The 14,520-nt window shown below is 34.4% G+C and overlaps 4 protein-coding genes across 4 annotated transcripts in view; 2 read left to right on the top strand and 2 right to left on the bottom strand.

The window, feature by feature from the left end:
• The window catches only part of LOC6641823, a 50,318-nt gene that overhangs the window by 34,874 nt on the left and 924 nt on the right, over positions 1-14,520 (bottom strand). The gene's annotated exons all lie outside the window — the stretch shown is intronic.
• LOC6642096 lies at positions 4,393-5,579 on the top strand. The gene is made up of 2 exons (XM_002065063.4): positions 4,393-4,823; positions 5,060-5,579. Exons 1-2 carry the CDS (start codon positions 4,487-4,489, stop codon positions 5,563-5,565), a joined length of 843 nt encoding a protein of 280 aa, XP_002065099.3. The 5' UTR covers positions 4,393-4,486; the 3' UTR covers positions 5,566-5,579.
• Positions 5,599-6,499, bottom strand: LOC6642097. Its single transcript, XM_002065064.3, has 2 exons — positions 6,054-6,499; positions 5,599-5,989 (listed from the first exon to the last, which is right to left on the bottom strand). The coding sequence occupies exons 1-2, from the start codon at positions 6,382-6,384 to the stop codon at positions 5,670-5,672; spliced, it is 651 nt and encodes a 216-aa protein (XP_002065100.1). The 5' UTR covers positions 6,385-6,499; the 3' UTR covers positions 5,599-5,669.
• LOC6642098 lies at positions 6,534-7,685 on the top strand. The gene has a single exon (XM_047010849.1). The coding sequence runs from the start codon at positions 6,581-6,583 to the stop codon at positions 7,574-7,576; it is 996 nt and encodes a 331-aa protein (XP_046866805.1). The 5' UTR covers positions 6,534-6,580; the 3' UTR covers positions 7,577-7,685.

Genomic DNA, 14,520 nt, shown 5'->3' on the forward strand with positions numbered 1-14,520 from the left:
AGTAGAAGAAGGAGAAGTAGGAGAACATGTAGATGGTTAAGCGGAAATTTCACTTACCTTTTACCATTCTCTGCATTTTAGCCATAGACAAGTGGCAAACATTTTGACAACGTTTTGACGACTCTTGGCAGGTGTAAGCGAGTATGACATGAACGTACATAGAGAGAGAAAAAAAAAAAACAGAAACAACAAACAAACAAAAATAAAAACATGCATGAAAGTTTGTTTTCATCTGTCCCAACCCCTATTTATCGCTATCTTTGCCTACCTTCAATGTATCTACCTTTCAAAATAAAGTAAATGGTCAAAGTCAACAAGGGAAAACTAATCTAGGAATGGTTGTTGAAAAAGCCAAGATAAATACTAGAATAACGCATAAAGAAAATACGAAACGAAATTAATTTGATTTTCGGGAATTGAGTTGACATATAAAGAAGTTTCACCTCCTCTTCAACAAAATTGAAACTAAAAGTTTCATCATTCTATGCATAACGATTATTTAAGATTGAATAGAATTTGAATTGGCAAAAAATTACAATTTTCTTGCTGTGTAAAACGATTTTAACGACTCTCGTGAACTATTTTGATGCAATAAATAAACCGTTTCCATGCAAAAACAAAACTAGAGTACTTAATACATGTTCGATGACATAAGTTTACTTTACTTTGCAGTAAGTTTAAATTGGAAATAAATTATAGTAGTTGATCCAGCATACAAATTACTTGAATCTCTTCCAATATAGAAGCTGCAAATAAATGTTGATAAATATTCGAATTGTCTCACTCTCTTTCCACTTTTTCCAACGCTTCAGCTTTCGTTCTCTCTTTTTGTCGCTTTACCGAGCTCTTTTAGCAAGCAATTGTCCTTTATTTTGCTTTTGCTAATAATTTACATTAATAGGTGCTAAAATGGTAGTTGTTTCTATTTCTATGAAGTGATCTCAATCATATTTGATAATAAAATTCAAATTTACAAATAAGTGGCAAAAGCTTGATTCGACTTAACAATTGTAAAATTTAAAAAACAAACTAAAATCTTAAGAAAAATATAAAATTAAACAAAATAATCTAAAACAATCATAAGTAATCTTTGAATTCATTCAGATATTCAAAGAACAAAATAGTTTAGCTCATAAGAACTTTTTTGATCATAACGACTATATAATAGGAAATTAAGCCTTCCGATTAACCTATGTACATATAATTGTGGTCAGAATTTGCCTTTTTCATAATTGTTTTTAAAAACTAGAATTCAACTTAATACACATTAAGATAGGAATAATAAATTGCCCTAGTTGTGTCTCAGCTGGCTCTGTTCCATGCAACTGTCCCACATTGCCTAAGACTGGCCGAGAAATTATGGCAATAATGATAACATGCGGTGTGGGGGGAGGGAGTGGAGTTGTTGCAGAGGGTGTTAGAATGATGAAAATCCTAAATCTAGCCACGCACTAATTGAATGCATGCTGAGCTGGCTGGCAAGAAGATGGCCAGGGGGAAGGACTAAGAGACCCCTCAGCATCCGCAAACTGCAGCCATGATAAACGAGGCAGGCCGAGGATTCAGTGTAATAGGAAACAAACCAGCATTAAGGCAAAAATATCTCTAAACAAATATTATTTACGAGCCTCGAGGCTAGGGGCAAATTCAGAGTTAGTTTTAGTGTTGGCTTTGATTTTGGCAACGAATTTTGAACAACTTCGAGTCCTACTCCAGTTACCAGTTACCCAGTTGGCCACTTGCAGTTTTGCTTGGTTAAAATTTATGTGCACCGCACCGAGAAATAATCAACAACACCTCATAAATTAGAAGGGCCGAAACAGTTTTTAACTGTTATAATCACTAGGAAGATTGCCAAGGCAACAAAAACGAATAATAACAAGAAAATTTGCCCAGATTCAAGTATTTATGGCGGTAAAGTTTAGAGCGTTTTGTTTGCCATTAATTTTACGGAGAAAAATGAAAAAAAAAAAACAGTTTCAAATAGTGTTATATTATGACTATAACCTAATGCAGCAATTAGAAAAACTTGAAAAATAAAAGTTAGAGTTAACAGGAATGAATACTTTTCTTGTTCTTGAATGCCCATTTAATATTCATAAAAAATTTGGCTTTTTTTAATGGTTATATATTGGTTGCGTATTACCTTATAGCTATCTTTTTATTTAATTTAATTTAATACCCTTTAAGATGTATTATGTATGAATCCCCTCACTTTTTACTAGTAAAAAGGCAAAAAGTTTGCACACTTTTTGAATAATTAGAAGCGAAAGTTCTAAGGGAAGTAGGATTGACGCATCAAAGTAGGCAACAGAATATTTAACTTTAAATTTCATTTCGGTGTAAATGTTTGCGTGTGTGTGTGTGTATGTATATGTGTGTGGAAGTTTAGGGCCAGGACCATACATAACAGATTCAGAGAGCTTCTCGTTGGATGTTGTTCCGCCTCAACACTTTCACACACAAACACCAATCAAGCTCGTTGCGCCTTTTTGGACAGGGGACAAAACTGGCGACCGCCTAGCAACAGCATCCGCTGCATGCAGCCAGCCACATGTGAGTGAGGAAAATCAATAAAATGTACGTTTATCTTATTTTCTGTGCAGCATGCTCAGAGAATTCCTCTTTTTTTTATCCCCTCACACCCCCATTTTTTCTTCAGCCAATGGACAACAAATATAAATCTTCACCGCACTTAAGCCTTTTAAATGATAACAATGGAGCTTTGCTTTGGCAAATGTAGAAGAGAAGATGGGGAAGGGCAAACAGAAAAAAAAACAGAGAAGATGTGGATGCAGCACAGAAACCAAAACTCGACCACTGAGTAGCAGGTGCACTGGACGGCCAAAGGACTTAGGCATTCAACCCCCATTGGGGACAGACAGACACTCACTCACACACAAACACATACATACGCATGCGAGTTATGCCATGAATTTATTATGTCTCTTCTTTAATAGACTTTCCTGTGGCCGCCGCACAAAGTTTATGAAAATTGAATGGGGATTTTTTTTTGACTTGCAACTTGACAGCTAAGCTATATTTAAAAATATGTACTAACTGTCATATATTTTGGCTGAGCGACACAATATTTTAAAAATAAATTAATGAAAAGAAAAAGCTAAAAATTTAGATCTCTTTCTGGATGAAAGAAATGGGTCATATGACTCAACGTATGGATCAAACAGTTTAGAAACAATAAATGTTTTTAACCACTGACTCACTTGTTTAGTTGCTCACTCATTCATTTGTTCAGTTTTATTTCTGTCCAATTCTACTCATATTACTTTTGTTCAATTCTACTCATATTAACAATAAACTATAGTAGGTAACACTTGCGGTTGTTTTTCTATGACAAATCCATGATTAACTGATGGAATATTTGTATACTTCATTTAGTCAGAGGTCCCTATATTATTTTCTTTTTAAAAAGAACTTAAGAACTTAGTACAAAAGGATTCACCGGGAATAGAAGTCAATAATAGGAGTTAATGGACGACTCAGTGAACAAGTGATTTAGTGTATAACGATTAAATGGGAGAACTAGTGAATAATGATTTTATTAAAGGAGTTGCTTTTTTTTTGCTAACCCATTAGACAGCCAAAACCATTGCCATGTGGGTGTTTGGCTTTTAGCTATTATTAGATTCAATTTCGCAATAATGACTTCATTGCCTATAAAAGGTTTTCCATGTACTTCTTTACGTCATCGTGTGAAATAACTGATCAATTAGTAACAATGACTCTATAGTGCAGCGAACTGAACTATAAAGGGGAGATCAACATGAATAAATATCATTGTGGGTCTAATTTGTTTAACTTTTTAAAGGCCAAACAGTGAAAATATCTCCATAAAGGAAAGCCAAATCATTTGTTTAATTACTGTATCTATTCCATTTTCCCCACACAAATATCAACAAATTTCAAAGTATTGCGAAATCACAACCAAAAATCAAAATCAACCCCATTTACCATTTGGGGGTCAAGTCTATGGACATGGGGCCATTCTATTCAACAAACTCTTGAAATGCATTTTATTTTATGCAAAATAACGTTAGTGCAGTAGACCGTTATAATTGTCATATTAGACAGAAAATCCATGGCTAGCTAAACTGGTAGGAGATGAGATTTGGGCACTTGGGGTAGGAGTCAAGTGTCCCCCCTGGATTCAGTAGCAAGTCTGGACTGGAAAGCAGTGACCAAATGCTGGACCAATTGCCAGACTCTGCAGGAAATTGCTTAATTTAGCGCAAAAATTATCCACTTGCTAACGAAGCAACCCTTTTTAAATGACAAAAAGAAAAATGAACAAGACATGAAATACACTTCACTTTAAGACTTCATTTTTTTTTTATTTTTTTTGTTCATTCACAAACAAAATAAATGATTTCAACAAAACAAAACATAAAAAATAGTATACAACAAATAAATTATACAAGAATACATAACTTGACCATAGCATAAGTCCATCTTTAGACAACTTGACATGCCGAGCCCGCAAATTAAGACCAAAGAGTCTGAGGATGGAATTATGACTTCAACAATAAATACCAATAAAATTGGTTGGAATATCAACCATGAACCAGAAAGACCTGAAGCCAAAGATGTAGAACAGAATGATAGATCTTTGTCGCAACCTGATCTTTCTTCGTTAGCTGAAATTCAGATGAGCCATAAACATATGACTGATCGTTTTGCAGAACTACTCAATCTATTCGAGAACTTTGCCAAAATTGTGGGTAACGATCAGAAGAAGGAGCAAGCCGGAGGAGAAGCATTGGGCTTGAAGCGCACAAAATCTGAGCAGTTAGTTCATAAAGAAGGTAAGACAACCCATTTATTAAATGGTATCGAGTGATATTCTTATATCGGTTATAAGTGGCAATAAGTCGCTCCCTAAAATATGCAATGGGAGGTCGACACATTGATTATTAAAAAATTTATCCTAGCCTGTTTTAGATTTTTATTGCGTACTTTAAAGAGTCACACACAAATATTGAAACTTGAAAACGATTGCACGACCATCTAAAATAACATTTTTTTTTTTGCATATTTTTAGCGTCAGAGCTGAGCGAACTTTCAAAAGCTTCGGCAAGCCTTATGCAACTTTCGGAATCTACGCTTGTGGGTTATCGCAAACCTGTGACTTCTGAAATAAGCTGTCAAACATCTTGGACGCTATTGGCACCAAAGCAAATCAAACTTCAACCTAAAACAGAAAAAGCTGAAGGAAGAGATACTTCAAAAAAAATTAGGCCTAGTAAAGTTCAACAACATACCATACGCATTGAAGTCGAATCGGTGACTTCAACAACTGCTCTACAGAGGGCACCACTGCGCCAACGTTTTTGGCATATTCTTGTGCAAATCGGTGACACTCTAATGGCCGGTATATATATGATTGGCGAGAATTTCACCTACATTCTGTTTATACTTCTATGCATTTGGTGTCTATATCTGGTTATTGGTCATTATTATAATTTCCTTCAAGATAATGTCAATAGGCAGACAAATAGGCCAGTTATTGTGAATCCAGATATACGGCAACGTAATCAATTAACATGATCACTAGAGTACACACAAAAGAAATATCCAAAATATTATTATATTATATATTTAAAAAAAAAACATATAAAATAAAGGCCAAAATAAGGTCATATCTAGGTGGTTTATCGAAACATGTTTGGGGTGCAGCAACACATGATGGCAAGGCTGCAGTAGAGCGCAGATGCAAAATCGGTTAACATATAGCAAAATCGATCGGCTAGCGGTGCACGACCTACAACATGCGGTCCCGGTGAGGAGAGGGCATCGATAAATATCGTTTGACGTGTCAGCTCACAGGGTGCCAATGGTATTAAGGGCTCTCCCATCAATTGATCTTGTCTGCGTAGGCGTGGTTGCTCAGTCTGCACAGCTACTGAATGAAGTTTAGGCACAACTAAGTTCCTTCGATTTGCACACCGCACGAATTCATCTTCAGAAGATTCTAGGAGAAAGTAAAATCACAGCTCTAATATCTTAACAGAAAGTCTAAAAACTCAAATGTTTACCATCATTTACGGCATCGATAAGCCAATTGTGCCAATTGCGATGATATTTTTCTGTTTCTTTGGGACTATTGTATAATGTACACTGACTAGACGAGATAATCACCTCGATGTTGTCCTCATTATCATTAACAAAATCCTCAGTTTCATCACTTTCCGAGCATGGCTGATAGCCCAATATATCGAAAAGTCGCTGGCAGGTCTCAGAATCAGAGGATAGTTTCACATGATGATGATGATGATGTTGATCATCTACTACAGCTTCCTGAACCAAATCGCCAATTAGTGTTTGAACGACAGTGGCAGTTAACTGTGGCTGCTCCCTGCACGCCATTTAACTAAATGAATTTTGATTTCCGTTTTGGATTTCTTTTATATTTTTAGTTTTTATATAATTTTTTTTGTACTTATAGCACTAGTCGTAAACATATTTGAAACTGTCATTTACACATTTTTTTTTCGGATGGAAACAAAACATTCACTTGCTAAAAACAACACAAAATTTCTAGTTTCCCCAATAAAAACAGAAAATGGCAACAAATGACGACGAGGATCATAAGGATCGACAGGCAGGAGAATCGGATCATGTGATTATTTCTATAGGAGATGAACCAAATGTAATCCATTTACCAGATGCTAATATAGAAGCAACCGATACAGATAATCTCGAGAGGACAGAGTCGCGACATATTACCTTTCTGATAGACGAATCGCCGAACACAAGTCGACAGAATGCCGAAGAGGCCAAAGCTTTGGTAAAGGATTTATTAGAGATTATAATACCACAAAGTGAGACATCCGAAAGTTCTTCAAATTCAGATAGTACTGCGACAATTTGTGAACCTACTTCAGCTTCATATTTCCCCGAGGGACGTCTTCATCATATCCTCGAATTGCTTAATCACTTTACACGCAATCTAGAGACTTTGGAACAGCAAGCATTGAGTCAGAAACAAGAAGTTCGAGTTCAGACAGGCAATCATTATCCTTTGCTGGATACCATGTCTATAATTGAAGTTCCTCCTCAACAATGTGAATTTGGCACACAAACCATGAGCACAAGTACGAATTCTAGCCGACGTAGCCTTCGCCTAAATGTGACCACAATGAAAACAGTGCGAAAAACGCGATCTTTTCGTTGTAATCAACAACATCCTGATAATCGTCCACCCTGCGAACGTACTCATCATACAATTACAATAAGCACTAATGCTGCCGCAGCTCGCCGTGCTGCCAATAATCGTCAACGATCTCTGGCCGCTCGTTTGTGTCAGACTTTAAGTGATTTTGCTGCCGCCGTTTGTCTGTGCATTCACGTTAACAAAGATTGCGTTTTCTGTTTGGGCTTCTTCCTGGCTTTTGTGGTCAGCGCTAGTTTTCTAACGGCCTTCTTTTATCGAACTATCACATTCAATGCAACGGCTGTAAGAGCTCCCATCGATGCATTGACCAGCGGTACCCCAAATGTCGTTCCTGTACGTTTTAATGGTGCTTACTACTATCTGTACAAGGGTCACAAGCCATAATACGCTTAAGACATTTTCTGAGTTTTACTACCAAAATACCAAAGTAAATGCACAGATATCGTTTGAATACTTGTAAAATATTTTTTATTATCAAATGACGTACCTCGAATTCATTTAAGTTTTTTCATTTTCGCCCATCTTGGCCGCACAGTGGTTCGTTAGTCGAAATCTTCTAATAGAAATGTATATTTTCAGCTGTAGTTCTGTGTTAAATTCAATTTTCTTTGGTACTTACATATATCAACAAGTTTTAAATTTTTTGTTTATTCATAATAAAACAATGCAAATAATTTGCTAAAAAGTTAGTTTTATTCTTCGTAGACCCAAGTCCAGTCAAAGTAAAATTCTTGTTTTTTTAGGTCCAAAATTTTGAATTAGTTTTTCATGAAAAATTGTTAAAAACAAACATTTTTAAATTCATATGTTGAAAAATGGAACTTTACCGTCAATTATGCAGTTTAGGTTTGCGGTTTAACTACGCCATCTTTAGTGAATATGGCAATAATAACTATAAGTTTAAGATTATTTGGAAAAAATAAGAGGACGGTGTATTAAGTAGATCAAAAACTATGATTTTTGCAAATAAATATGGACAAACGATACACTGTTTGATGAAATAATTGAATATGTTTTTCGATCGTTTTTTTTTTTCCAAAATTTACAACTCAAAAATTTATTTATACAACTAGTTATAACAACAAACAACCCACTGTGCCTTGTTTAAGATGGTTTTGCATATTGGCGAGTGGGTAGTTAAATCTTAGCAATACAACCAAATGTTAAGCCTGAACATTTCATTTAAGCCATTAAAAATCTGGCAAGAAAAACACTTTATTTAAGTCACGAAAATCTTAAAGGTTCGTTAAAAAGATAAAGTATATATCTACAGATAAAATATATTATTGTTAACAATTGATAGTATTTTCAAAATAAGTTTTCCATTTGAAAATGTACTCCAGAGCTGAACAGTTTTAGGCAAGAACTGTTTATTAAGGGAGTCTCAAGTCAGGTAAAGCTACAATCTCTAAGATAAGACGTGCATCAAAGCTAAGACTAACCAAGCAGACTTTTACTTTTACTTTTCGGATGGTCTATAATGCATCGTTCGATGAAGTAACCCAGAAAATATTTGCTTACGGATAAGTTAAGAATAAGCGTTACTTTAGAATCTTTAAACTCTTAATTTTGTTTTATATTCCATTTAAGATTTTTTAAGTGAGCAATTACAATAAAATTATTTCTCTAAGAGTTGGCATATTTTTGAAACCATCAACCGAATTACAAATTTCGCAGACTTTTTGATTGAAAAGCTTTGGGTTCTCCATACAGAAATAATAATCTAAATTTGGTAGAATCACTATTTCCACATGAGATTTGGTTCTTAATTTTTGCAATTTTATACCGGAACGAGTATCAGTTTGTTGGCCATAGATAAAAGTGATGCCAATATTGTTGGGTAAGTCGACCATACGAGATAGAAGAGGTAGCGAATCTTTAGAAATTGCATGAAAGGCAGCCAAACCAGTGGGTGAGCCGGCATTACATTGTTGAGCATATTGCGAGATTAGAGTTGGTGCAGATTGAACTTGCTGTAGGTTAGCCAAAGGTCCTAGTAAGCGGAGTAAACAGAAAGGATGACATAAACTTTCGATATGATTAAAAGTCTTTTCCCAAAGGGTTTCTTTCGTTTTGGGTTCCTTCTTTTGATAACCCCATTCCTCGCATAAAATAAGATGTTTAACATGATCGGGATGGGTCAAGGCATAGCAACTAGCTAAGTAAGCTCCAAAAGAATGGCCCAGCAATATGAATTCGTCAATTTTCAACTGCTGACGCCATTCCTCTAGGGCGGTTATCAATTGACATTCACATAGTTCACTTGTGGCCGAGAATACGGGACGAGTGCTACGACCAAAACCCAAAATATCTAAAGCATAGACTTTTCGCTGTTTGGCCCAATCGTCCAGATTCGGATACCACATAGCCAGACCCATACCCTGACCATGTAGAACCACCAAGGGCAAACGACGCTCCTCTGCTTGGGGGTTAGTCAAGGATAATGTCCATATTTGCTCAGATCCATCAACATCAACCACATTCCCTATATCGATAAAGTAGGCTTGATAGGGCGTCTTTAGTTGAGCTAATAATACCTTTTCGGCTTGCCGCAATTTCTGTTTTGAACTGAATGTCCATTCGATTAGCCATTTGAGTAAGCCAAATTGTTGCCGGGCGGCAGGATCAATCAAGGAGCTGTCACTTGTCGTCTGCCCGGAGGCGGTGCTGGTGTTGGCGGTCATGGTTGGGCACAATAGGGATTTCCCTTTGGGTTGGTTTTCTGTTTTAAGCAATTTCGAGAAAACTTTTGAATTTGACTCCAGACAAAACGTCAAAAAGGGGAGGCAGTAGGCCAACTTGACAATGGGTCAGAGCGGCAGCAGGATTTTGGGTTTTTTCTTTTTTTCTGTTTGCTTGAGAGGCAGAGCATGGAGTGCGGTACGGGAAATTGGCCACAAAACGTTTGTCGCCTGCTGTGCAGCAATGGCAAAGGCAAAACTAAACTTTTTGGCAAGATGCCCAGGCACAAAGAAATTATTGTTAATATAGGCTGCCCTGGCCAAAGCCAAAGCCAAAGTCAGCAGGCAGCCAACAGCCAACAGCTACTAGTCCGGCCGGGGGTCGAATTGCTTCGTCGTTGGAATTTTTTTTTTATTTTATTTTTTGAATATAATTTATTTATGCCAAATATGGCAAATATTTCGTAAGGAAATTCTATATATATCCAAATATGCATATATATACATACATACAAAGCATATATACAACGAACTTTGCATACGCTTTTTTGTTCAACGATGCTGGTTCAAGTTTTAGGGGTTGGCAATTGCAATGGGGGTAGCAGGATATAAAAAATCAAAAGATCCTTAAGAAAAAATAACCCTTTGAATTGTGAGAGTCTGTACAATCTTTATATAAAGAAACTTTCGCAGGAATTATTTGTTTATGTACATATTTTTTGAAGAAAATACAAAGAGAGTGCATATAGATATATAGAATAATAAGCAACTAAGAGCAAACCATCCAACCCATGGGCGAAGTTTTGCTATATATTGTTTAATGGGGTTGCTAGTTTTGCCAACATTTTTTTACTTTATTTGGTTGTGATTCTCAACTAGTTTCAGCGTTAAAATTACGGTATGACCAATACATTTTTCACGTCATTCATTCTTCAACGTCTAACTAGGTAGTTAGTTTGCTTATGGAATGATCTTTCATTGAAGATTAATTTTTCTTCTTAAAATTTTTGATCAATATTCTTAATCTTCCGAATTTTTAAGTCTATTTTATAACTAGATTTGTCAAAAAGAATTAATTTTGTTGGGCTAATAAACCACCAATTGATAATGTTATTAGCGCTCGTTTAATTATTCAATTGTCTGTTAGCGTTATTAGCGCTCGTTTAATTATTCAATTGTCTTTTAAACAAATTGTCAATTTTTATAGACTTTGCCCAAATGTTCACAAATTTATGGAAAAAGTGTATAAACCAGTAAAATATTTTCAATTTACCCTTACACTAGAGTAAAATGATATGTGATAGGTTTTATTGAGTTTGAAAAAAAAAGAAGGAGAAGGAACAGGATACGGAGTGTGGTGTAAAAGGAAGCTGGTCAAAATGGATATAAACTGTTTAGATAGCAAATTTACAAAATTGAATTATATATGTTTCAGTTATTTTTTTCTGTTTGTTGTTTATTTTTTTGGCAGCATGAAGAACGCAATTAAAGCTTCTTCTTTTTTAGCCGATTTTTTTTTTTTTTTTTGGCTTTTTGTTTGAAAAGAACAAATAAATGTTGAAGTTGAATTGGGTGAGCAGAGACGAGACGAGTGGGCGTGTGAGGCTAGAGCTTCCGTTGGCAGTAAATTGAATTGCACGAACACGCGAAATTACATCATTTTGGAACCACTGTAAACAATTTCCCGTTCGCTTCTTCTTCGTCGTGTTTTCTTTTTTGCACCCGTTTTTCAACTCACTAAAATTTTGACAGGCAAATTTTTTATGCCGGGTACGTTGTTGCCTAGGAGAGAGCCTACCTGCATACACCTCCTTGTTAACGGCAATTTGTGCGAAAATATCAATTTCACTTTTTTTTTTTCGTTGCCTTCTTGGGATTATTTTTCTCTTTTTTTGTGTTAAAAAGAAAGGCTTGTGTGTACATGTGTGTGTGTGTGTGTGTGTGTGTAGTAAAATGGCGGCTCTATATAAAAAATGATAACAACAACCAAAATAAAAACAAAAAAATAAAACTGGCAATCAAAATGACAGCCAACATATACATAGAGAAAAATATCCGTAGAAAATGTATGGTAACACATGAACGTAGGTATATATTTTGTATTTTTTTTGGGAGGGGCACAATACATAACTATATAAATGGGAACCAAAAATGAATTGTCATACGATTAGTTGAATTCTCAACTCATGATCTTCATAACATTCATTGAGATCAACATTTTTCGATAAATCTAAAATTATTTCAAATCTAGCTCTGTCTGTTAAAAAAGTAGATTTCTGAGATGATCAGCATTTATTTTTATAATATTTTCAAGACCATACAATTAGATTAAAAATAGACAAGTTTTATTCTAGAAAATAATAATTGGACCCTGTGAATTTAAAATAGTTTAAATATTTCATTTCATTTATTTTCTTTAACTCCAAATTTAGTTCCATTCAATAGTATTATTTTTCTAAAGTTTGCCAAACATTTTTACTACAGGTAAGTATAGCATTTAATGGTTAAATGATCATATTTTAATTCGATCTGCAAATTAATATAACTAATGTCTGAACATAACTAAAGAATAGAGGTTTAATAAAAAGAAGTGTTTTTTGAATGAATGATAAGACATGATTCTGTATTGTCTTGGTAATATACGGTTAAAAAATTATAAAATGATCAAATAATGTAATTTAAATTGGATTCTTTCAAAGGTAAAATGTTATTCGACTGGGAATAATGGAAAGGATTGTTATTACCGAAAAATTGTTTTTCTTTTATATTTGTTTCTAAAAAACTTAAAAAATATATAACAAAACTCTAATTTGATTGGATTTCCAATGCATTTTTAACAGTGGTCTACGTCCATGTTTTTTTTTCGTTTTTGGTTTTTGGAAAAGTCAGTCATTGTGCCACACCCACTGCGCCCATATGTATAGCCCTTGCTTGCCTTTTTGTTTGCCTCTTTTTCCTTCGAGTTTTGCAATGCTGCCGCTGTCAAGTTTGAAAGGATTATTGCCACTTGCCGCTTGCGGCGAAACGTTCTTAAAATGTAACACGTTTCAAACAAGTTTAGATACGTGTAGTAGTTCAAAGAGAAAGAAGAAGCAACACCAGCACAACACAGATGATGTTTCGTTCTCTCTCTTTCTCTTCCACTGTCTGTCTCTATGTAAAAAGTCATCAACGGGCCAGTTTTGCCCAGGCCTAGGCAAAAATAAAAAAAAGAACCGACTGGTTTGACGGGCTTTTTTGAATGGGTCTTTTTTTTTATTATTATTTTGTTTTTTTTTTTTGTCTTTTTTTTTGTAAGTTTCTCTGCCCTCCGTTTCAGTTTTTGAACTCTGTGGCCGCTAGCCGCTGTCCACCGACTCCCGTGACTCCAGCCAAATAGTCATCAAAAATTTGCGCTTTTTGCGCAAAAAAAAAAAAATAATAAAACAAAAAGAAATGAGAATTTGAGATGCTCTAAAATAAAAAATTAAGACAAAAAAAAACCTACAAACGAATATGACAAGAGTCGCCGAATATCAAAGGAAACGCTTAATGGTAGAGTGGGTGGTCAAGACGGGGGGAAGGACGGATTGAGCGGGGTAGTGAATACACAAACACAATTGTGTATAAGATTGATGGAAATGCTTAAGTCATTCATCATAAGAATCTCTTGATTGGACAGTTCTTTTCCCCTTCTCATTCTAAGTTTTCATCGTTGGCCAGGCATTTCAATTTGAATAATAAGTATTATTATTATATTATTCTTGTAAAAGATATTTACCAAAAATAATTTCCTCTACATATAAATATTTTTTGTAAATTTCAAATTATTAAATATTTAATTGTAAAGTTTTGTTAAACAAATGTCTAAAGTCCTTTTTCATCTTTTGTATATTCTAAGATAAAATAAAATAATTAAGCTATAAAAAAAGGTAAGAACATTGCCAATTTCTTTGATGTTACAAAAAGAATTATATAAACTTTAATATACAAAAATATGGTTTACCCCGGGCAAATTGAAAAACAATTTTCCTTACGGAATTTATAGTTAAAATAGTATGAAAGAAATCATAAAAATTTATTCACCCTTAGAGTGTACAAAAGATACTTTAAAGATACAAAATCAGATAAAGTGTAACAAATAAAATTTATTTTCACTTAGTGACCACAATTTTTGCATTTAAACCTACTCTTTGAAACTAACTAACAATATAAGTCGATGAACTCAAAACTGGAAACCCAATATATACGATTTATAGTTAAGATATTATCAAAAAAGTTTCTGTTATAAATAAAGAGCCATGAGAGCTATTATAATTAAAAGCCCAGTTTGAAAGTATTGATACAAAGGCTAATCAACTGTCTTTTTATATTTTACACATTTAATATAATACAATTTAGATTTCTCTAGTTTTCAAAAATGATGAGAAATGGGCCCAAAATGAAATGTCCTTATCGACGGTGAAGGAATTGGACTTTCCTATTTCACAAAGTTGTAAAAATGTCGCGAATGTCATTTAATGTTTAAAATAATGTAAAAAAGAGAAAACTTTAAGCAAAATTTCTAAATTTACAATTTCTTTTTGCTATCTACATTGTTTGATGAACTGATATTAACTTATACAAATTTCTGGAATAAAAAAGTAATCTTTCAAAATCCCTTAGGTT

This window comes from Drosophila willistoni, assembly GCF_018902025.1.
Source record: "Drosophila willistoni isolate 14030-0811.24 chromosome 2R unlocalized genomic scaffold, UCI_dwil_1.1 Seg167, whole genome shotgun sequence".
NCBI classification, from domain to species: domain Eukaryota; kingdom Metazoa; phylum Arthropoda; class Insecta; order Diptera; family Drosophilidae; genus Drosophila; species Drosophila willistoni.

Coding starts and splice junctions, on each gene's coding strand:
- LOC6642096 (XM_002065063.4), top strand. CDS start 4,487: ATGCCGAGCCCGCAAATTAAGACCAAAGAGTCTGAGGATGGAATTATG. Junction 4,824..5,059: donor GCAGTTAGTTCATAAAGAAG/GTAAGACAACCC, acceptor GCATATTTTTAG/CGTCAGAGCTGAGCGAACTT.
- LOC6642098 (XM_047010849.1), top strand. CDS start 6,581: ATGGCAACAAATGACGACGAGGATCATAAGGATCGACAGGCAGGAGAA.
- LOC6642097 (XM_002065064.3), bottom strand. CDS start 6,384: ATGGCGTGCAGGGAGCAGCCACAGTTAACTGCCACTGTCGTTCAAACA. Junction 5,990..6,053: donor TATCGATGCCGTAAATGATG/GTAAACATTTGA, acceptor ACTTTCTCCTAG/AATCTTCTGAAGATGAATTC.